Here is a 24,650-nt window from a genome sequence, read left to right on the forward strand (position 1 = left end):
ACGCTGATTCTTCTTTTTCCTGTTTCTTTTTGTTTCATCCTTCCTTATTTTTTTTTAATTTCTGGTTTCAATGGGGGATCCGGACCCCCCCTTGGCTACGTGCCTGAGTGCTGTGATGTTTTGTTTCACGCTTATATGTGAAAAATAAAAGTGAAATACTGTGACAATATACGTCGCACCATATATTATTCTGTACACGATGAATCGTGGAATTGGCGGCCCTAGAACTTCTGACTTCCTGCCGAAGAATTCCGTGTCCATCGCTATCAAAAGCTTACCTCTTACTTTGAACCCATCTTTAAGTCAGATCATATCTGAGAATTCTGTTGGGAACATGTCTAGGGATTGTGAACTCAATGGAATCCCATGCTTACCCATTGCGCAACGCATATTGCTGAAATATGCATTTTTGGATGGCGGATGTATAACATTGCGCTGATACAGACTGTCACTCCACGGTTTGTCGAATTTGAAATAACGCGTGTTGAAATCCAGCTTCTTCATGATTTTGTACGGTCCTAGGTCTGAACCTATGCTCTTTTTTCCATAGATCCATTATGAACTTATTTTAATATGAGGATTTTTTTTTTTTTTTTATCTTTAGATTTGTCAGTATAGTTTTAATAATATCCTGTAATTTCCATTCTTATGTAGAATTCCGTCAGGCTCTGCAGCTGATCAGCCACGGAGCGGGAGGATCGGATAAGATTTCTGGCGGGAGGTCACGTCGTACGGACCCTACGTTAAGATGTGGTTCCACATCTCTCATTACTTCGGTGCTCATAGGAGCGCAAACTCTATCACAACCATCCATTCATCTACGTATTCCATGTACTCGATGTACTAATTACAAGTATAAAACCACCTATCTTTATACAGTGGCGACTCCTGACCGAAGTCACATCGGTGAATATTCTCAAACTTCATTTTAATTATAAATGAAAAAACAAACAAACAAACAAACAAACACGATTCTTAACTTCTAGCGATAAAATTAGGAATCGAGTTAGTTGATGGAGGCGGTATCCAAACCGGGAGTGGTAGCAATAAACCACTTCTGATTTTACATTGATCACTATAGAGCAACAATTGTAACACATAAGAGAAGAGTGATTTTCTGCAATAAATTAAACGACCCACGAAAACATTTCATCTCCAATCTTAACTCTCTACTAAAACCGGAACTGGTTAAAAGAAACCACTTTCGGATCTCCTTGGTTACTATAGAGCAAAAGCGTTAAATAGATAGCAAGAAACAGTTTTCTGCAATCAATTAAGCTTTTCCCGAGTATATTCAATCTCCATTCTAATCTACTAGAACCGGAAGTGGCAGAAAATCAATCACTTCCGGTTTAAGTCGATCACCATAGAATAAAAACCGTAATACCTTTAACCCTCTATTGAAGCCAAAAGTGGTAGAAATTTGTGGATTCCTGTTTCAATGCTGGTCAGCATAGTGAAAAACTACGGATAGTGACAAGCAGGTTTATGGTATGGATTCAGTACCACAAAAATAGTTTCTATCACCCACTTGACTCCCGTATTGCAACTGGAAATAGTAGAAATATTATCTTACTTTTGGTTTTAATATTATTTCCCATGGCGTGAAGAGAGTACTAGATGACAAACGATTTTTCATATAAACTCTATCTGAAGAACAGATTTCATGTCAGCCTTACTGTTCTACTGAAACTGGTAGTAATAAGAAATAGTTTAATTTTCGTTTTTAAGATTGATTTCTATATAGTAATAGCTGTTACAGATAGCAAAATACTGTTTCTGATATACAGAGTGGCCCAAAAGTAGGTATATACCCTTGCATTGATCAAGTATAGCATTCTAGTTTATGGGTTTATTTTGCTCCGGCTCTTCCGAGCTTAAGATGTAGGTAAAAACACACTAAGAATAAATAATAAACAAACATGGTCAAAACTAAGAAATGGTATAGAATGCAATGAGCTGATTAGTACTGTACTGTTTACCTACTTTTGGGCCACCCTGTAGACTGAATGTCAGATGAACAAGTTCCATCTCTCACATTAATTCTCTACTGCAAACGGAAGTTGAAGATCTATTTCAATATTGAATTCGTATGATTTGAAAGTCTACCGTACCTTTAAAACTGTGAAACGAAACTCGTTTGTTGTATTTACAGAACAAAGAAACTTTTCTACAAATTGTTACAATAGAAACATATTCAACATACTGAATGGATAAAAAATCCGGGGCCATACGCCAAACTCCGTTGTCAGTAACGATGCGAAAGGATTATAGAAACACTGGTTTTCAATCGAAAATGGAGGAAGTTTTCTAATCACACTAACCGTTTGGGCTCTACACTGATAAAGCACCCTACGTTAAATGAAAAATGACGTTTTCAATTCAGTATACTGTTTGAACAGAACATAAGGGCATGCAAAAACGATAAAGAAAACGTGCACATTGCTGTATGAGGGAATCTAGAAGACGTCAAATCAGTTTTCTAATAATACTGTATTGTTGATATGGGAGAATCTGACGGAAAAGCGTACTAAACTGGAACGTCGCGTTTTTACGTAACATAGGGCACCTTACCAGAGGGGAGCTCGAACGGCTGGTGCGATTGAAAATATTTCACTATTTTAGTTGAACACCACCTATTTCCGACAACGTTTCTATCCTTTTTTTTTTTTTTTTTATTTCTACTCATAACGGAATTGGCCTATAGCCCCGGACTTTCGTTATACACTGTATACAGATCCTTATCAAATAAATGGTAACACCTTAAGTTGGAACCATCAGACATCTGGGTTGGCAATGGTCAAGCAGTGACGGCTGCGCCAGGATCTTTGTGATGATTTGCTAGGGGTACTCGAAGCACTATAAAGGCAGTGTGCAAATAACTGGGCAGACAGTGAGTGTAAAATGGGTGACTTCAGAAGAAGGCAAATTCTGTACAGGACATGCGAGCTTTTCGAATCAACTTGGCATTGGACGACAACATGGGTTGGATGACAAGGCGCTGAAAGTAGCCATCGGGAAGAACAGTGATGAACTTGCAGAAAGGTTTCAGGTTTCCGCTGAAAGTCAGACTGCACCTGCATGGGATAGGAAATTCATACAAGTTAAGTAAGTGGGTACCCCATACATTGTCGGCAGCCAACAAGGAACGAGTGACAGTCTGTTTGATCTTGCTCACTCGGCACCTGAACACACCCATCTTTGATCGCTTGTTCACTGGTGACGAAAAGTGGAAAGTGGGTCCTCTATGACACTCTCAAGCGTACCAGATATTAAGTTTAACGCCCCGTTCAGCAGCGAGGCTATATGAGACGAGGACCTACTGATTAACGTGGAATCTGAACTGCATGAGCTCCTGCCGAGAATTGAACCCGGGTCCCCCACGCCAAAGGCCCTGTATGCTAAGCACAAAAGAACTCATCAGACATTGGTTATCGTCACGCTACCCTATTCCTCACAATTCAAGACCACCTTTGCATCCACGGGAGGTTATGGTGGAATTGTAGGCAAGTGGTGCATTACGAGCTCCTGCCATTTAGACCATACTGCTGACCTCTACTCTCAGCAGTTGCAAAGGGCAACACCATGCATTGTGACAAAAGGAGCAGGAATTGGTAAATCGCAAGGGTGTGCTGGTCTTGCACGACAATGTCAAACCACATGTGACACAGAGGACCCAAGAAAACCTTCAGCAACTTGACTGGGAGACACTGTACCATGCAACATATTCACCGGACCTTTTGCCAACATATAACTACTTATTTCATTCCCTCGACATCCGCCTTCGTAGGAGTTACTTCTCAAATGAGGGAGACCCGGGGAACGCACTTCTTTGCATCCACGACTGCCGAGTTTTATTATTAGGGTGTTGTACAGCTGAAGGAACGTTGGTTAAGTGTTGGATGCTAGTGGAGATTACTTCGAAACCTGAAGGTACGTACCATTCATCGTATTGCTTTTTTTTTTTTTATCACTCTCTGCTCTAGAATGGAAAGTTTTTTTTTAGATTGTAAATCATTCGTTCGTACACATCTTATCAATGATTTAGATTTTTTCCCCCACTTAGTATCCATGTTTAAGATCACATAAATCATAACAGTGTTAATTCTAGCTTCGAAACTAACAAGTAACACTTCCCAAGTGTAATACTCCGATTTTGATACAAGTTGGCACGTAGGTACTACACATAAAATAAACGAATACGTGCTTTTTAATTTCTGCGGAAAAACTATTTTAGGGGCAAAAGCCCCTATCCAAAATTTGGAAATTTTAACGCCCAAAAGGCAAAACCAAGTGGACCGAAGTGAACGAAATTGTGCACACATATTGAAGACGCAAAACGAGGGAATACGTGTTTCGTATTTTAATGCAAAAAACTGTTCGGTGGGGCACGGACCCCTCCAAATCTTTGATCGTGAAATATCAAAAGTACTAATAATAGTTTGTCAGATGTGTGTAAAGGACATGAAGAATTACAACGAAACTTTGTGTAGGGACAATACGCAATAAATAAACGAACACGGGTTTTCTATTTTCTGCGGAAAACCGGTTTTAGGGAGCAAAAGCCCCTATTCGAAATTTTGAAAGTTGAGGCCCGAAAAGCCAGAAGTGAACCGAAGTGAATGAAATTGTGCACAGATATTGTAGACGAAAAATGAGGGAATACGGGTTTCGTATTTTCCTGAAAAAAAAAAAAAAAGTTTGGGTGGGACACAGTACCTTCAGAACTTTGATCGTGAAATATCAAAAGCGGTAATAAAAGTATGTCAGAAGGGTTTAAAGTACATGAAGAATTGGAACGACACATTGTGTAGGAACAATACGCAAAATATAAACGAATATGGTTTATTTTCTGCGGAAAAACGGTTTTAGGGGGGAAAAGCCCCCACCCAAAATTTTGAAATTTAAAGAATAAAGGCAAAAGCCAAGAAGAATTGGACCGAATTGAATGAAATTGTGAACAGATATTGTAGACGTAAGATGAGGTAATTGGGTTTCGTATTTTCCTTGAAAAAAAAAAAAAAAAAAAACTGTTGAATGGGGCACGGACCTTCTAGACCGTTGATTACGAAATATCAAGAGTGCAAATAAGTATGCCAGAAGTTCCTAAAGGGTATGAAGAATTGCAACAAAACTTCGTATAGGGACAATTTGCAAAACAATAAATGAAATTTTAATTTGTGCAGAAAAACAGTGCTCGAGCCTAGGCCCCCTCCGAAATAAAGTAAATATTACAGTAATAGCGCAAGAAGGAGTGGACCAAAGCAAATGAAATTGTGTAGATATTCTATAGACCCTATGTAAAATAAAGACTTTCGTATTTTTCAAATGTCCCTTTCAGTTTTCTTTCAAATTTGGCACATGAACAGCAAACAGGAAATTAATCGGCACGTGCTTTTGTTTATGAGGAAAAACATTGTAAGGGTTAAAGGTGAAATACTATAAATGAAATGAAATGAAATCTTTGAGTTTTACGTCCCACGGTTATGCCGGTTAGGCTAAAGGAGACGGTGATAATGAGAGATGAGTGAAATGGTGGAATGAAGAAAGTGGGAGGAAACGGGAGTACCCCGAGAAAACCCACGAGCACGGTGTTTGTCCACCACAAAGTTCACTTGGCGGGGGCTGGGATCGAACCCGGGACCCCAAGCACCAGAGGTGAACGCTCTACCACTGAGCCACCGCGCCCCCAGAAATACTATAAAATACGCTATACTGTTTGCTTGTTGTTCATCTGCAAAATTTGAAGAAATCGGATGGAGACACTTGAGAAACACGAAAGGCCTTATTTTACATATCCAATACCTACATACAGATGGTGATCAGAAAAACGGAAACACCTGTAGTTGGCAACACGTCAGATGTATGGGTTGGCGGTGGTGTCGTGGCGCCCGCAGCGCCGGACCGCTGGTGGTGGTGGTGTTAGGTCAGTCTCCATACTACGTCAGGCGCAGTGGAACAGCAGTGTCCAGTGGCTGCAGCAGACGGAGGTATTGTAAAATGGGAGACCTCTCAGATTTTCAAAGAGGGCAAATTGTTGGTGCGCGGTTATGTGAAGTGAGTGTGACGACAGTGGCTACTGTGTTAGGTGTGTCACGTGGGACAGTGTCGAAGGTGATGACGGCCTACACAACACACGGGAAAACCACATCGGGGAAGCGGAACAGTGGGCGGAAGAAAATCATGAGTGACAGGTCACGCCGGGTATTAAAGCGCATTGTCACGCAGAACCGTCGTGCCACTGCGGAGCAAGTGACGGAGGAACTCAATCAGCACCTCCCCCACCCTGTTTCGACAATCACAGTCCGCCGCGAATTACATGACATGAACTTACGGGGTCGTGTTGCACGGGCCAAACCGCTCATCAGGGACCATAACGCTTTCGCACGCCGCAAATGGTGCCGCGACCATGCAACTTGGACTGTTGAGGACTGGAAACGTGTGATATGGTCTGATGAGCGATCATCCTTCACCCTATTCCCAACTACGGGCCGTGTTTATGTGTGGAGAACGCCCAAAGAATCTTATGATCTGCAGTGTCTCCGCCCAACTGTGAAACATGGCGGCGGCTCGGTGATGCCGTGGGCCGCCATATCATGGTTTTCATTGGATCCTATGGTCACACTTAGCGGACGAATCACTGCCAACAATTATGTCGCAATTTTAGGAGACCACTTGCATCCTATGGTCCGGATGTTGTTCCCGGACAATGATGCCATCTTCCAGGATGATAATGCACCCATTCACACAGCTGGCGTTGTTGCAGCGTGGTTTGAGGAACATCGGGATGAAGTTCAACACCTCTCCTGGCCCGCCCAATTCCCAGATCTTAACATAATTCAACATCTGTGGTCCGTCTTGGAAACACGACTCCGGCGACGATTTCCACTTCCATCCTCTCTCACAGAACTGGCCGATGCCCTGCACGAGGAATGGTGTAAAATTCCACTTGCTACCATTCACGACTTCTATGCCTCCATCCCACGTCGCATCAAGGCTGTTCTGAAGACGAAAGGTGGCCCGACACCATATTAATCTGGTAAGTTGCAATTTCGTTCAGGTGTTTCCATTTTTCTGATCACCGTCTGTATAAATTCATTTCTTTTCGGTCCACTCCTTCCGCCACTCAATTTTTTTCTTGTTTGTTTGTAAAAAAACGGTATTTGTTTATTTATTTATTTATTTTTACGTATTATTCATACACAAAGTTTCGACGCAATTCTTTATGTCCTGTACACACATCTGACATATTGTTATTAGTACTTTTGATATTTCATGATGAAAGGCTTGGATAGGTCCGTGCCCCACCTAACCGGTTTTGTTTTTTCTTCAGGAAAATATGAAACACGCATTCCCTCATTTCATCTCTGCAATATCTGTGCTCAATTTCGTTCACTTCGGTCGACTTATTTTTGCCTTTCGGGCGTCACTTTCAAAATTTTTGGTGGGGGCTTTTCCCCCTAAAGCAGTTTTTCCGCAGAAAATAAAAACCACGTATTTGTTTATTTTATGTGCACCTACCTGCAATATTTTATCAAAAATGGAGTGTTACACTTGGGAAGTGTTACTTGTAAGTATGACTTAAATAATACAATCTAACCGAAAATTTATTACTGTATTAATAATCTGTTACAGTTTCGCTAACATCCATTTCCTTCTTCAGATACATTATCTTATAATACATAATACGCTACAGTGTGTCCACAGAAACACTCCGATTTTATTCGGTTATAAAATGAAAATCTTGGGGAATATTTTGTTCATTTTTTGGGTAGACGTGTAACAACTCAAAGTTTCATGTGATACGCATTATGTTCATTACAGACAATCAATGTGTGCCCCCATTTGTCACACGGAAAACACCTAGGCCAGTGGTTCCCAATGATATATTTTTTTTTTTTCCCTGAGGATCCCTTCATACTATCGCCATGTCGCGGACTCCGTAAAATTTGAAATCAATTTCAAGTCATAAATTAAAACACTGAAAAGCACTTACTTAATTGAATATCATTATTTATTTACTTATTTTTTTTATTATTATTAATTTAGTTTGGTGTTTTGTAAGGTGGCGGCATTCACAAAATAAAAGTCATACAGTACTTATAACCCAATATTATAAGTAATTATGTCTTATTATACATACAATATTTACAGCAGGAGGCTACGAATACACTTGGAAGGCATATATTTATTTAATAAAAAAGTCAAATCGAACAGTTTTAATTCTTAGTGCAACAAGTGAAGGTACAAAAGTTGATACCCTGAGGAATAGTAGGCCCTACATTTACTCTTAAGAGGTATGTCTGGCAACCCTAAGAATGAATATTGATTATTTTTAATACCGGTAATACAATAATGTTTACTGAAGGATAACTTACGATAAAATCTAGTTTCCCAACAATAAGCCACGGGTCCGCGGACCATCTTTTAAGAAACATTGATCTAGGCGATAATTCACCTCATTCCATACCTTGGAAAGCATATCCGGCGCGATTGCGTTTACAGCTTGTGATTCTGTCCTGCAGAATTTCCATGGATGCAGATAGGGGAGATACAAACACTATATTTTTGATATACCCCCACAAGAAAAAAAAATCACAGACAGTAAGGTATGATGACCAATGAAACCAGTGAAGAAACACCTGGTTATCGAGTCCAGCATGACCAATCCATCTGTTTGGCAAGATCTCATTGAGAAAGTTACGTACATTACGATGAAAGTGCGGTGATTCTCCATCTTGTTGAAGAAGGTAGTTACCGACCTCAGTAAGTTGAGGCATCAACCAATTCCGTAACATATCCAAGCAACCGTCGCCGAGCACAGTTTCGCCTTCAAAGAAAAAAAAAGGACCATAAACTCTGCTTTGATATGGCACAAAACAAATTACACTTAGGAGAATCACGTTGTATCTCCAGCGTGGCGTGGGAATTCTCTGATCTCATATCCACACATTGTCTGCGCGGCGGAATCACTGAAGCTGTAAACACAATGAGGCCAGATATGCTTTCCAGAGTATGGAATGAGTTCGATATTTGCCTAGATGTTTGTCGTGTAACAGGTGTGGCCAGGGTTGCCAACCGTCCCGATTGTCGGGACTGTACCGATTCCTGACTTACTTGTCCCGCATCCCGACCGGATACTCCTCGGAATGCATATTGTCCCGATTTATCAATGTTAATATTTTAGTGGGCCATTTTTACAAATGAATAACTAATTCTTTTAGGCGCACAGTTTTATCCATAAAATCAAATTAACAAATTCTATATAGTTTTCTTTCTAAACTTCTATATTACATACATTGCAATTGTTTTGGTTTGAATTTGTTGCATATATTGTTTATATCTAGTGTTGAGTAGTGGGTGGGAAAATAAACTACGATGCCGCACTCATTCAGGTTCGTGTTATTCAGCAGATTATTTACATTGTTTTCAACGACTCGCCGTATGCGTACATTGTCGTCTCCGGGGGGAGGGGTAGGAAGGGAGCTCCAACACCGATTGTCCCGTCCCGATTTCTCTTCAGAAAAGTTAGGTGCGGTACACATTGAGTGCCTGTAATGAACATTTATAACATGAAACTTTACTAGTTGTTACAAGTCAACCCAAAAAATGAACAATATTCAACAAGGATTTCATTTTATGACTAAATAAAATTGGGAAGTGCTTTTGTATACACACTGTATATTACCGAAACAGTAGCACAGATTAGTAATAAATATTTACTTTGTCATTTTTTTTTAAAATCTACATCAGAATAACACTACATTAGTTTTTATTAACTCTCTTTAGAACTAATGTGTACCATCTTCTAATTCCCTTGTAGGATTTTTCCCAATATCTATGTATTTTTTCTCATTTCTCTTCTGATCCGAGACTTAAAATGTAGCTTCTGGGAACCTCTTGCCACACCTCCCCAAGGAGACTGGGGAATACTGTTGCTCCGCCACTGCTACTCTAGTAAGAAAAGTTTGGCGGACGAACACTTACTTTGTTTCCACTTTCACTCTGTTGTCAATATCAGGCATGGAATTAAATTAATCTTTATATTAGTAATAATAATTAATTTAATGCAATAAATACAGAGATTAATACTTGAGTGACAGAATGTTCAGAGTAATACTCTTTTTCTCAGACACCGATTATTATGTATTATATAACACCACACTTTTTAAAAATACTAATTAAGTATCGTAAAATAAACATTATATTGATCTACGCTTTGTTAACCGAGCATACGTCGCAAATATTTCGCTGAGGTTTTGAATACTATACATTACGTAGCATGCTATCAAAACACGTGCAATAGCTGAACATGATCACAGCTTACCTTCCGTCATCTCCTATTGCGTTCACTGGTATTGATGCTGACACAAGAACGTTGAAAACTATGTCGCTGCACCTCGAGTTCACTTCCAAACAATTGATTCGTCTCTAGTTCAAGGTCGTAGCTGAGGGATGAAAGGCAAAAAGGGGACGATTTGACACTCCACTTCCAAACCAGATCCACACAATTCTCGGGATAGCAAAGGTCAGCCTATGGCAAAACAGCGCGCGCTTATTGCCCCTCTACATATAACCAAGCAGTTCATCCACTTACCGTCCCCTCCCATTGTCACGTGATCTTGCCTTCTAGCAGACGCATCCAGCTGAGTTGTTACAGAAAGATTATTACTCCACGTGGTACGAAGTGCTTGTGCTAAGCGCGTTGGGAAACTAAGCAGGCCGTGGTTAAAGGTAAGTTATTTATTTAATAAATACAATATTCGTTTGACATGCATTGTAAATTTATTACGAAAAAAATGTTTATAATTCTACTTGTTTCTTGACATTAGCGAAGCGCAATACTTGAATGAGATTTTTTGAGTATTTAGTTCATTGACAGCTAGGCCTATAAGGAACTGCAAGATTTCCAAAGCGGGAAGATGCTTCGAAATCTTGCAATGTAGTAATTCTGTTCTTAGTGTCATGATGATTTCAATGTCTTTTTTTGAAATTTAAACAATAACCAGTTCAGTAGACAAGTAGGTTTAATTCCCGATTTAAGCAGAGTTGTAAACATTAAAATTAAAGATGTATGTAATTTCAATGAACATTAAAATGTGCGTGTAGAGTCACTATGATCTACTTTAGCCCTTGTGGTCGCAGGTTCGATTATTCCTGGAGTCTCTCTAATTTATTCTGTTGGTTCGTCCGTTTTTAATGATATATCTCAACCTTATTTTATTTATTTATTTATTTTGTGCTGTTGATCAAGAAGGATACAGAGTGAAATAGTATTAATCCGCTGGTTCCCAGACATTTGCAGGAGAAAATTCGTCATGGAACGTCAGATTTTTCGTATGTGGCTACATATTTTCTTTATATTTTCAACATAATCTCTAAACCGTAGAATTTGATATTTCCTTAAATATCAAAGGGAAGGTTTTAGATTACTGGTCCCCTATATTTTTCATAAATAGAAGCGTTGGGTTAAGTTTAGAGTTACCCCTCCGCTTTTTATAAAAATCAGGAAAATTTACAGGAGAAATGAGGTAAGGAATGATAATTTGAAGTTTTTACTTAATGTTTAGGAATATAAGTTCGGCATGAGAGTTATGTTTATTGTGAGAAAAGATGCAACTCTAAACTTAAGCCGAAGCGTTTGCTTAACTCATGCATGCTCCTTTTTCCTTCTTCATTCTATTGTATTTGTATGTATTGAGGGTTTTTTGAGATCTACGAAATATTTCTTATGACATACTGTCTGGTGTTGTGTAAAAATCTTTTGCAGGGCCGTGCCGTGGGGGAGGGGCGAACGGGAAGACGGCCCCGGGCACCGAAGTGAGGGGGCGAAAAATTCGGGAGAAAAAAGGATAAGAAAAATTGCTTCGAATATATGTATGGGAGTATATGTATATACTCTCGCCCCGAGCGCTGATTTTCCACGACATGGTTCTGCTCATTTGTTCAAAGTTTTGGTACTACTTTGCACTGTCGGATATTATAGTTGTACCGGGGGCTTGCCCCTATGCTTTGGAGAAGTATTTAACAGTTTGTAAAATAATAATACTTTAGGTTTTTTTTTAAATAATCGACGGTTGTCCTGCTATACTCTTATAGAAAATTGTGTTGTTGTCGGGGGAAGGGGGTAGGGAGATGCGGTCAGTGGTATAGGTGACCCGGAAGATCCGAAAAAAGTGTATTATTTTCTTCTGGTAATCTAATAATACAGTTTTTCGGCTCTTCTGGATCATCTATATTCAGGGTGTGAAATCATTTGAAAATGGTAGGGGGAAAGAAGTTCAGCGATCCACACTAATGCTTCGTGGAGCCTCCAAAAAATTGAAGTATTAATGGATTATTATTATTATTATTATTATTATTATTATTATTATTAATAATAATAATAATAATAATAATAATAATAATAATAATAATAATATGTTCAAACTATCGTAATTGTTATTTAAAAATACTTTAATGTTATTTATTCATTTAACCAAAATTGGTAACTTATCTACTGCATTTAATATACACTTCGGTGCGTATGGTCCAGGGTTAGACTCTAGTGGGAGCACAGTACCCTTGTATTTACCATTATATTGAAGATTACATTCGCGAAAATAGCAGTAGAGATATACGCCAGTAGAGATGGCGCTCAACCATCGATATAAGTCAGAAATAATAGTCCCTGAGAACTGATGTCCTAACCAAGCATTAGAACTACTAACTTGAAGTGCTCCACCTGGCAAGCCATAGATCCTCATGAGCTGTAGAGTCAGAGTATAGTTTTTATTATTATTTATGAAATTCTCGTTTTTTCGCTACGTACTTAGTGTTTCAGTTTGGTCGTTCAGATATACGGTCACCTTTGTAAGTCTAAATAATACTATGTATCTATATTGTTTTATTAGCAAGAATATATTATTATAAATAATGATTTCAATACAAATACTTGATAGACAACAAAAAGCCGTGTTGCCTCAGTGGTAGAGCGCTCACCTCAAGTGCGTAGAATCATCGGCTGGATCCTAGCTCGCGCCAAATTCTGCTTGTGGTATACAAACAATTGTGTGGGGGTTTTCTCGGGGTCCTCTCGCTTCCTTCCACTATCCTAATCAACCATTATAATTCATCTCATCATGACCGTCTTCCTTAGCCGTGGTGAATATTCATAGGACGTTAAACTTTAGAAAATAAAAGCACAAACACTATAATACGATTGATTTGCTGATTTAAGTTTAATTTTCAGCAGCGAGGCTATGAAATGTGGACTTACAGTTTAAGGTTAAATCCGAACCACTGTAATCGTTCAAATGTTTGTCCTGCGGCATCTGTGACTGTCGCGATACTTTTAAATGTTGCAGCTGTAGATGACTTACTGAACACCTGGTAAAGTTCGCCTAACAAACATGCAAAGTTGTGAACAGCATTCACAACACCAAAAACTCTTTCAGAAACAAGATCAATTCGATGTGCCATGCAGTGTACGCTAATTAGGCACGGGTTGACATTTCTTCTAATTTGAGCAGCAACACCTTCGTTTCTCCCAGTAAACACTGCATCCCCATCCGAACTAAATCCAACCAGTTTTTAAGATTAAAAATATCTATGCCATATTCGGAAAATGAGCCACTGGAGCAGCTTCTGGTCGAAGCTTTTTATTTTGGTGAATTAATTTTATCGATTTATATTATAAGCATTTTGTAACCATTATAGAGGTGCTATAGAATTCAAGAGTTATGAAATTGCGATTTTCGTTTTAACCGACCTTTTCGTTATCCAACGAGGGTCCGGTCTCTTGGTGGTAGATGGGCTATTTTATTTCCGTACAGTTTTACTGCACGGATCTATAGTATAAGTGGTAGTAGTAGGAACGGGTTAGAAGCCCCGCAGGGTTTCGTTGGATTCTGTTCTCGACATAAAACGGGCAAATTAGACTTCCCCAAATGTTTCCCTGCATTTTACAATCTGTGGATCCGTATGGTAAAACTACACCTTCTTTTTCTTTCAGATGCCACTTGTTCACAGTAACACACCAAGTGGCATGTTGTGCGGTCTCAGGCCATTTAAGTCTGAGGTGTCTGGTGTTCTCCAAAATTTTCCTTGCATACTTTCGTTTCCATTCGTTCCTTCATAACCATTCGCCTCCTTTAGCCTAGTTTAAAAAGTAAAAATGCAATTTCAGAACGTAAAGTTGCAATTTCATGTGTATTGTTTGTGCTTAAGCTCACACCTACATCCTTTGTAAACATTGTTTGATCTTCACTGGTTACCGGAAGTAGCACCCAATCGTTCGTTCGTTGAGTCCTCTCCAGTTTTCAGCAAGGTTCGTTTTCAATATCCCCGTGGCTCCCGATTTCCATTCTACAATGTCTGTATTGTCTAAAGCAGGGTTTCTCAACATGGGGTTTCGTGACCCCTAGGGGGGTCGCAAGAGGGTTTCATAGAGGTGTCGAAGATAAGCGGAAGAGATTAATATAATTAAAATGTAATGCTCGAAAATATTTTGAATTTTTTCTCGCAGGCATATTTTTTTATTATTATACATACTGTTAAGAAAATTCAATTTAAATGAGAGGTACGATATGAAACTATTAAAAACTGCATATTGAAATACCAGAAAAATACGAATGCAACAAAACCTGCATATTAAAATACAATTAAAATTGAAATCTAATGAAGTACGTACGTGTGATCTCAATATATATATTTAAAATCAACGGAGTTACGTCGGGGACGGGAGATTTCCTCAATATTGGCAACATGATGGCGCACCGCCGCATTATGATCGTAACGTAATGGGTGGCTCAATGAACAGTTTCCAGGTTGCTACATAGGTCGGTATGGACCAGTTGAATGGCCAGCAAGGTCCCCGACCTAACTCCGTTGAATTTTTATCTTTGGGGGCACTTTAAAGCTATTGTCCACCAGTGTAAAATTAATGACATTGGCCACCTGAAAAGGAGAATCTTTACGGTCTGTGAACAAATATCACAGACTATGCTTCGCAGATGTGCGTACAACAGAAATAAGGACATCTTGAACATGTCGTGCGATTATATTTGTCTCATGTGTGTTAGCTCTCTTTTTTCCTGGTCATTAAAGAATGCGTAATTTGAGATGTTAGAAAGCTTGTTTCTCACTTTACCCTTATCGTTATCCTTCAATTCGAAACATCGCACAGCATTTCACACATAAGTCTATTTACAACTTCAAAACCGTTGTAGATTTTGGAACAATAACCTTATCATTGGGTTTCTCTTCGAACGAGGATATTGAATTGAATGTCATACGACCACTTTACTATTTAAATTAAGCAAGTTGATTCTAAGATGGTGGCCAGAAAATGGCGGACGACTACCTAAGCCACGTCATAATGTTTCCCTCTCCAACCCACATTGATCCCAATTGACTTCGGATCGACAGCATTTACAGTTTCTCAAATATTTAGCCCGGTCCAGACTTTGTATTTCACTTCTTTTAAAAAAAAATCATCTTTCAGTTCCTTCGGACATTTGGACGTTTTCCAATATGGCGAAAGAAGAAGTTATGGGATTTTAGTGTCATTTAAATAATCTTTGCCAACATCTGTCAGATTTCAATTTGTTAATAATTACTTACTAAGTTCAATACAATTTTTAATAAGTGTGAAGTAGTTTTCGGAATTTTAGAACATAGAGCTAAATATATTTAAAATATGCATTTTTTGAAAAGCTGTTTCTCCATAAAACATATAGTGTTATCTATGTTCTATTAAACGACACTAAATTTCTCTTTATGTTCAACCATAACTAAGATATTGCTATTTTATCTGGGTATTGTTCATTTGACACTTTCAGCGGCTATTTTCCAATATGGCGTGCGAAAGTCAGATGAGATTTCACGGGACTTTTAGTATGTTGTTTAGAACATCATTTCCAACATTGTAGTACCAATTTTCAGCTTGTTACTAATTTGTTCCTTTCACCATTGAAATTTGAGCTTCATTTACTGTAGTATATGTGTTTTATAGTTTTTCGAAACTTTCAGTTTAAATATTAAAGGGTCAAGGGCAACATTTTTCTTCACATTCAAATGACGCCGTCTGTTGTTTGTGATCGCATCACGGGAAAACGGTTGACCAGTTTGAAATTATTTTTTGGAAAATAGTACGTGCCTCATGCTTGGATTTTACCATGTTGGTTTGATTCAAGGACGCATTCTATTGGAGACAGATATTCTAAATATCTTCGAGAAATAGAATATCTTACGTTTTGTATCATTACACTTTCCTTAAAATTCGTATCCTAATTGGAGTTCAAATGTGTTCCATAAATAGGCCTATTTTCTCCCTATGCGAAGAAGGTGCATTTTAGCTAGTTGAATTATAAATAAGAAAATTTTAAACCCCCACAGTATATTTATATCGTCTGCAAGGTTCAGAATGTATATAAACACTTCAAATATGTTTTAATCGTTTGCATTTTTATCTAGAGTGACTTATCTTTTGATTTCGCGCTAAAACTCTGTTGACATTCGATAATCCATTACGGCCATGGTCTCGAACGTGCCGGATTAAAGAGCGCTTACTACATAGTGAACCTGTTCATCTAAACTGTAGACTGTGAAGACATAATACCGAAAATTCTCTCTATTGGAACTGTACAATGGCAATAAGAACTGTTGTGTTGTGTTAAGGGATTCTCTAATTTGTCCATCGATTGAGCGATAATTTAATAATAATAATCAGTAGATCAGTTTCAATCTTATTTAGCACAAATGACGATTTGAAAAATTTCATTTAGTAATCAGTTGTCATCTTCATTAATCCTGATTTCCTGTAACCATTTAACATGTGTTTTCAACTGCTGATGAAGTTGATAATTCTCTTAACCTCCGTTAAAACTTGCTTACTGATCAGTCTAAATGTCTAAATGCAGTAGCGTAGCCAGGATGTGTGTTTGGGGGGGGGGCAAGTGCTGTTATAGGTACACATAGAAAAAATTACAAACAAAAAAATATATAAACATAAAAATATATAAAAAAAATTACGAACAAAAGTACCAAAGTACATTGTCGGACCTCTTTGGGGGGGCCGGCCCCCCTTCCCTACGCTACTGTCTAAATGTAATAAAAGTGACAAAATATGTTACCTTTTTCCAGTGTTCAAAATGAAAAAAAAAAAAAGCAGAGGCGGTACCGGCTGTCTAAATGTTGAAATACAGTGAGGGCATGTTGCCTAAAAGATTGCATTTCTATTTACATAGGGACTAAAAACCACTGTAGAGCTTCTATTTACTAAAGAAAATTGATACCGAGAGGGAGGGGGGCATGGAGAGACTTCGATCCCTCGCCAACAACTTTCTGAAAAAAAAAATCCCAGTATGTTGTCTTATAGAGAATTACTGTATACATTAAAATGCTTAGTACCCAGTTTTTATATTAACAATTTCCTGTGGGGAAAGCTCTCTGACCCCCACTCGACTGAGGGGTATTCCAAACCCCCGGAAGAATCGACCCCACAGCAGACAAGCTCTTAATCCGCTCATGCTCAAAACACGACATTTCTGTGAATTAAGACAAGACGACACACACAAACATAAGGAAGAAACAGTTCAATATGGCACATCAAAATATAAATTAGATGAACTTCTTTGAAGACAACCGGACTCTAAAAAGAAAAGGTAGGAAAAGATAACAAAAATGTCGGTGTTGTCAACTTAGAAATTACTTCTACATAAGATATATATATATAATATGTATTACGTACAAAGCTTTTCGTCAATTATTGATATAAAAATGGATTTATTAAAGGTATTTAGCATATACTCTCCCGTGACGGTATGTCTTGAGCACTAAAAAATCAGAAGCAGTATGTCTTCCTCACTGAAAAACCATAGGCTGTATGGCATACCAATGCATACAGTCCCACTTCGATCACTGCCTTTTTCTTTTTAAATTCGGGACAATATTTTCTGTTCTTAAAACAGAACATTCCCGATTAATGCAGACGTATGCTTCCCCTTCAATACGCATTGTATTTTTGCAGGCCAGTGCGTAGGTGTAATGGTTGAAAATATTTGCGCAATAATCAGCAGCTAACTTAAGCGTGGGCACACGATTGACTGTTCCATTTGGATTTGTTATTGCTCAGTAGGACTTATATATATATATAATATTGGTTTTTCTTTCTCGTGGACATACGAAGAAAATAAACTAGTTTTTCCAGCAGGCGATGACTTCAAGCAAACCAGCAAATTATTTGAAATCACAATTTTTCGTTCTTTTTTTTTTTCTTTTTTTTTTCTTTTTTTTTTTTTTTTTTTACTAGAACGCCAATTATTCAGAAAAAGAAAAAGATTTTGCTGTATTTAGCGTTCAGAAATACTGTATAAGAAGTATTTACAACAACGAATGTGTAAGACAAATTGTTTTTTGATATGACTCGAAGGTTCGTTGCCGAAGAAACGTTAAGTCTGCAATTGGATCGTGTCATGCTTAGCGAATCCAATCAGTGTTGCTACATCTGTATACATAGTTACAAGAGCAAGGTTGTTTTGTAGATGTATTAATTTGGTGCAATTTATGTATTGTTAAACTAGCAAAAGTCGCCGCTTTTCTCACAGGGAGCATTGAAGTTAATTATATATAAAACTAGCAATTTGAAAATTGTTAAATTGCCCTGTATCGCTAAATCATGTGTTAATTATTTTAGTAGGAAGTTTATATGAGTTTATAAGCCTATGCAGAATTTGGTCTGTCTGAATTAAGGTATTCGTGATTCTATCTATCTATCTATTTATATAGATAGATAAATATAGATAGATAGCAAATATAATATGTATATCAAAAAATAATGATATACCTTCCTTCCATGAAAAAATGTGTTCTCTATCTAAATTTCACATTTCTAGATATAGCGGTGTGACTTAATCGTTTGATAAGTGAATTAACTTTTATGTATATAGAAAATATTGCAGTTATCAGTTTTGTTTCACATGTTCTGTGGATTGGTTAACACAATGGTATGATTAGACAAAATGTGACATACTGGGGGGAAAAAAAAGTATCCGAGGCTTGTGCTTGTCACTAGGTCCATTTAGTGTGGAATTGAACCTGAGCACCATGGGTGAGGGCATTATTATTATTATTATTATTATTATTATTATTAGTAGTAGTAGTAGTAGTAGTAGTAGTACTGTACAATGTAATGTAAGAAGTGTCTTTATTGATAATACTAAGCTTCGTTTTTTATTTTTTTTTAATCGTCCCATGGCATTACTGAGTCTGTATGAAATGAATCTACAGTTTAAAGTAAAATCTGAATCACTGTAATGCGTTCAGTGCTTTTTTTCACCGGGAATCGAACTTAGGACTTCGTTTGGCCAAGGAACATATGCTATACCTATTAGACAAGCTAAACTCCGTTGTTACAATCCACAGAGCGGGGCTCGTTACTTCTTAATTGCAGTTGTATCTCCAATTGCCTCATTTTATGTCAATATCAAAAATTGTGGTCCTCAACGAAATTTGACCCCTGGCGCCAAAAAGCACGACAATATTTATTGACTTAATGAGATTTCAGCATATAGTGTTTTAAAAAAGAATCATCCGATCTTATACATGCCTGCATATAAAATCTTGTAAATTTTCAAAAGCGTTTAGGAATGCCAAGCTTTTATTTACCTTTCACAAACGTTCAATGTGCGCCTTCACTGCGCACACACATATTTAGCCGATAGTCAGAATCGTTCCATACTTGAGGCGAGTGTCTCGTGTTCCTGGAGCCACCACTGTTATTATGCGGCTCTTGTGGCATGACAGTTCATCTATAGCTGTTGAATGGGGGAGGCACGTGGACGGAGTGTTCTGAAACCGTAAAGAAAATTACATACACTGAAATCAATCAACCTGGGAGGCCAGCGGTGCGATACGAGATAAATTGAGAATTGCGAATGAAGGATTTCCCTTTCCTAAAGGATAATCCTAAGTGACAATTCAGTCCACATTCTGTGCTTCATGCTAATAGGTATTGCTACGTACATTACCTACCTACCTTACGCCAATAGATGAAGGTAATTAATTTGCTGATTTAATTACAACTTTAAAATAAAAAATAAAACATTAATAATTATTTCCAAACAGGACAAGAGAAACATGTTTGGATTTGAGAATTAATATTTGAAAACGTCATGTACATTGGTGGGCAAACTCAAGGTAGAGAAAACTTAAATGTAAGCATGTAGAGGTTTTAATCCTTTAAGTGATAGTGGTTATCAGCCTTATGCAGAGCAGACTAAAGGCCTGACTACTGCAGAAAACATGTTAGTCGATGTCTTTAGTATGGCACTAATCACGCGTCAGAACGATTCTGCATAAGGCACTACATTTCTAACCACCCACTCTTTCATAAGTTCTCGCTGCATGTCTTAATGGATAGTGGTTACTTAAATAAACACCCGATTTTTTCTACAACGTACATAATACTTATTACCTATGCAAAGTAGCACATTATAAAATTAAGGTGTGACACTATGGGCGGTATTCAGAGAGAATTCGTTAATCGAGCGTTAATCACAGTCTAGTTAATAGCATACTAAATCTTTAGTAAGGAAGGTGCACTTTTAGGTATTCAGAGTCTACTTTGAGTACAACTAAAATGATGATTTGGGTATGATTAACTTATAGAACCCCAATGCATCGGGTGAGAAAAATAAATGTGGCAACTACGGAAAAGTAGATCAGCGCATGCGTAGTCTGTAGTGTCGCACGCTAAACCGTGGGTAAAAGATTAGCCTTTGCTGTAGATTAATTAGTCACATTTGATTAACTTCGTCAAATACCACGTCCTAATCAGTCTCTGAATACAATTTTGATAACCATCCGTTAGTGATCCCCCTAGTATGGCGTTAATCAGGCTTCAAAACTACTCTGCATAGGCCCTTATGAAACTAAATACGATATAATATTTGTGTCGAGGCTTGCAGGGAATTTTGCCATTTAAGGGACACTGTTTTAACATAGTGTGTTCAGCGCAACTACTAGTGTTAATGCAATACACAATGATATGAAAATGCAAAGGCTGCCTCTTCCAACACACACACACAATGTTTGTTTTTCTGCATCAGGTGTATAGTCGCAACGATAGAATGTTAGTTCATATTAGTAAAAACAATTTCACGGGATTATTTTTCACTTTTGTATTTTTGCTTTTTCTCCATTCTCAGTTTTTATTACGCGTAAACGTTTAAAATTCAACTCGTCTACAATACTATTACCAAAACGGTGGCTGTTTTAAAAGAAAAAGGAATATCGGTCGGGCTTCGTTCTTTCTCCCCTCCCTAACATAAGTTGGGCCTATTCTTCTTTTTTACTGCACTGACTTTTTTTTAAACATATACGCATATCAGAGTGGTGATTCATTCAGATCCTATAAGAGCTGTAGTGTATATTGCAGCGAAAACTTGAAACTTCATTATTTAAAAAAAAAAAAATTCTTGTGACTACCTAGATTTGTCTCATATTGGGTTGGATAGTTTTTAAAGTAAAATTTAGCGGAGTACGACTGGAAGAATTGCAGTACTATCATAATAATGAATACAGAAATCTACTTTTCATGATTGCTTGCGTAACAACATTAAAAAAAAAAAAAATAGTACGTCACGTACGCAGTTGTGGTTCGGAACCACTTGTATAATCATTTGTACCTTCTTATTAATATTCAGACCATCATCGACTGAATTTAAAGGTGAAAGTTATACTTAATAAACGCGGTAATTATGAATGAATTGTAATTGAAAAGTGTGCCAGGAGACAAGTTGCTCTGATACGAAAAGATTAAAATGTGAAGTTAGAATAGATCTAATATAAAGTTTCTAAGAAGACATGCTATAAAAATCTGAACATTACTCTATCCTCTCTCTCTCTCTCTCTCTCTCTCTCTCTCTCTCTCTCTCTCTCTCTCTCTCTCTCTCTCTCTCTCTCTCTCTCTCTCTCTCTCACACACACACACACACACACACAGTTTCTTTCAGAAATAATGTTCCGAGGGGACACTGCTGATACTATTCTATTTATTATAATATTATAAACGTATTACTTTGGTCGGCTCCGGGAGGCAGTGCACCCCCCCCAAAAAAAAAAGTCTTGAAGAAACACTGCGCGCGCACACACACACACACACACACAAACACACACAAAAGAGAAAAATTGAAATGCAGTGTGTGTATTTATTATACCAAATGTGTGATGAATGTCAGATCATTTCTGATATACTATATTTGTAAACAAGATAATTAATAGAAAATGTCTGTCCGACAAGATCTGCAATTAAGATCTGAGTTTCAGTGCAGACAGATTCATCGTATTTCTTGCAACTTTTGTTCTTACATGTTTTTTCTTTCTTTTCTTTTCTAAGTATAACGTCGCGGGATTATGCTCTATGGGAGAGAAAGACCGTGATGGTAAAATGGATTGATTATGGTGGAATGAAGAAAGTGGGAGGAAATGAAAGACTCCGAGAAAACACACACACGCATGGTGTTTGTCTGCCACAAACCCCAGTTCGCTTGATATAAGATCGATTCCGGGGCCTCGTGTTCTACCACTGAGCCACCGCTGCTCCATGGTTACTTTGCAAAATGAACAAAAGGAACACATACATACATACATACATATTTATTTATTTATTTTGCGTTCAAGAGCCACAGTATTGTACTTGCACATGCGGTATAGAACATGTCAAATCCTATTATAGTCTATATAAAAAGCTACTACAATAGTTGCTTATACATCACATTAGTCTTACAATAAGATACATTATTTACACATAGAAATACCACACCTCATCTATTGATCTACCTGGTTTTATTCATACTGGGAGAATCTGTATTTTTTTTTTTTTTGTTAACATTATGCTATCTTCATTTAGTATTTAGTAAACATATATAGCAGTTTTGGTATCGTACCTTTTACTAGTGTTTTCGACGAGGTAAGAAGTTCGTTTTCAAATTCGAGACAACGAGAAATTTAGTCTCGTGTGCAGCACTAGTTCATCTAAGTCTTTGATCTCAGACACTATTTTAGTGTTTACATGATTCATAGAATAAACTCTATAAATTGATAAAGTGGTTGTACCAACAAGTGAAGAGTATTTGTTAACGTTTAAAGATACGGAAAGTTATTACTTAATATATTCCTAATAATAATGTACTCCGATAGTTTAAATGTTGTCCTGTCACACCCTCCGTAGACCTCTTGGGACGCAAAAGGATTCTGCGTCTTATATAGCCTCGCTGCTGAAAGGGACGTTAAAATCATCTCAACTTCTAGGTGAAATAAAAGAAAATCAGGATATAAATTTTGTAAGTTGCATTATACCAAACGAAATGAGATGAAGCCTCTACAAATATTTCCGAGACGAAACATTGTTCCGAATTTCCGAGATGAAGCTTATTTCTCGTCTCATCTGTCAGCAGTACCGCCTCTTAAAATTTTGCTCCATTTGAAAACAACTTTAAAACTGGGAGTGGTGAAATGTACTCTTCCAGTCTTACGGTTTTAATAGAGTGACAGCTCGTAAACCTGGATTAAAAAAAAAAAAAAAAAAAAAGATAAAGTATGGTCCTACCTGTGTGACCTGTAGAAAAGTGTTATTTTCTTTATAGAGACGTTCATGAAAAAGACAGAAGTAAACTTCGTGCGTCAACGCAAAGAACATTTCTCGAAAGCTTTTATGGTTATTACTGGTTTTTGTTACAGAAGAAATCTCAATATTCGTAACATACAGAAAAAAAAATCAAATTCCATCCTGCTTGTTATCAATGATATGTCCTGTCCACAGTTTACACAGACGAAGTATCATGGGTAGTTTACTGCGAAAGGCAAAGCTTCAAATTACGATGCCGAAGCATCGTTGATCTTTTACTAAACGAACACAGATAGTAGCTGCAATTGGCCTTGGATGCCATTAATCCCATGGATTATGTTGCTTTCTGACTAACGGCATTTTTCATCACATCGAGATCGGACGTTAAATGGCCTCTGGTAAATCTGCAAACAGAAATGCGATAATATACCCTTCTATAGAAGTGCAGCAGTGTCTTCTGGAGTGGAAACTGCGATGTCGTGGCCATTACACATCGTACATGATCGATGATGGCGGTGTAGAATAGTAAACAACTACTTCAATTGTTCTGATGGAAACAGATCAGCCTCTGTAAATGAGTTTATTAGCGTACGTGTTATTTCAGGAAGAATATGTAAAACAATCAGGTTTTCATGGTTGCATTTATTTTCCTGACTGTTGACCTGGTGAAATTAAGTATGCACGCAAATGGTTTATAAGAACTCTTACGCCTTGCAGCTAAATCCTGGAAAGACCAATCTTTCTTTCAAGATGGGAACGCCGACATGTTATTATTTAATGTATTTTTTAAGTTCGTATGAGCGATTATAAATTCTATCACGATGCAATTGATGTTAAATTTAAAAAACTATAGTTATTAAAAGGCATATTCTAAGAACTGATAAAGTATGCAAATATGTGGTACACGACTACATAATTTCTTCTTTTGTGTATCTTACCGTGGATGATAGAGTTGAAAAATATTATGCTCTACAATTTTCGTGCGCAGCTTACTGGAAACCTTACTTAAATCGGCTTGTTCGTTGTAAAGTTACAAGCAAAA

The 24,650-nt window shown here is 37.6% G+C and overlaps 2 protein-coding genes across 3 annotated transcripts in view; one reads left to right on the top strand and one right to left on the bottom strand.

Annotated features, from left to right (window-relative positions):
- Paics (PAICS bifunctional enzyme) overlaps nucleotides 1-10,474 on the bottom strand; it is a 90,767-nt gene extending 80,293 nt beyond the window's left edge. Inside the window, exon 1 of the mRNA XM_081752429.1 lies at nucleotides 10,328-10,474. Within this exon, the coding sequence (XP_081608555.1) occupies nucleotides 10,328-10,337 (10 nt within the window). The 5' untranslated portion in view covers nucleotides 10,338-10,474. The remainder of the gene's footprint in view (nucleotides 1-10,327) is intronic.
- The window catches only part of LOC145681070 (amidophosphoribosyltransferase-like), a 172,264-nt gene that overhangs the window by 59,173 nt on the left and 88,441 nt on the right, over nucleotides 1-24,650 (top strand). Inside the window, exon 1 of one of the 2 annotated variants that reach the window (XM_081752426.1) lies at nucleotides 10,585-10,734. The exons of the other annotated variant lie outside the window; for it this stretch is intronic. The gene's annotated coding sequence lies outside the window, so the exon portion shown is untranslated. Of the gene's footprint in view, nucleotides 1-10,584; nucleotides 10,735-24,650 lie in introns of those variants that run through there. 2 annotated transcript variants of the gene reach the window in all.

This window comes from Thermobia domestica, chromosome 3 (assembly GCF_964235325.1).
Source record: "Thermobia domestica chromosome 3, izTheDome1.hap1.1, whole genome shotgun sequence".
NCBI classification, from domain to species: Eukaryota; Metazoa; Arthropoda; class Insecta; order Zygentoma; family Lepismatidae; genus Thermobia; species Thermobia domestica.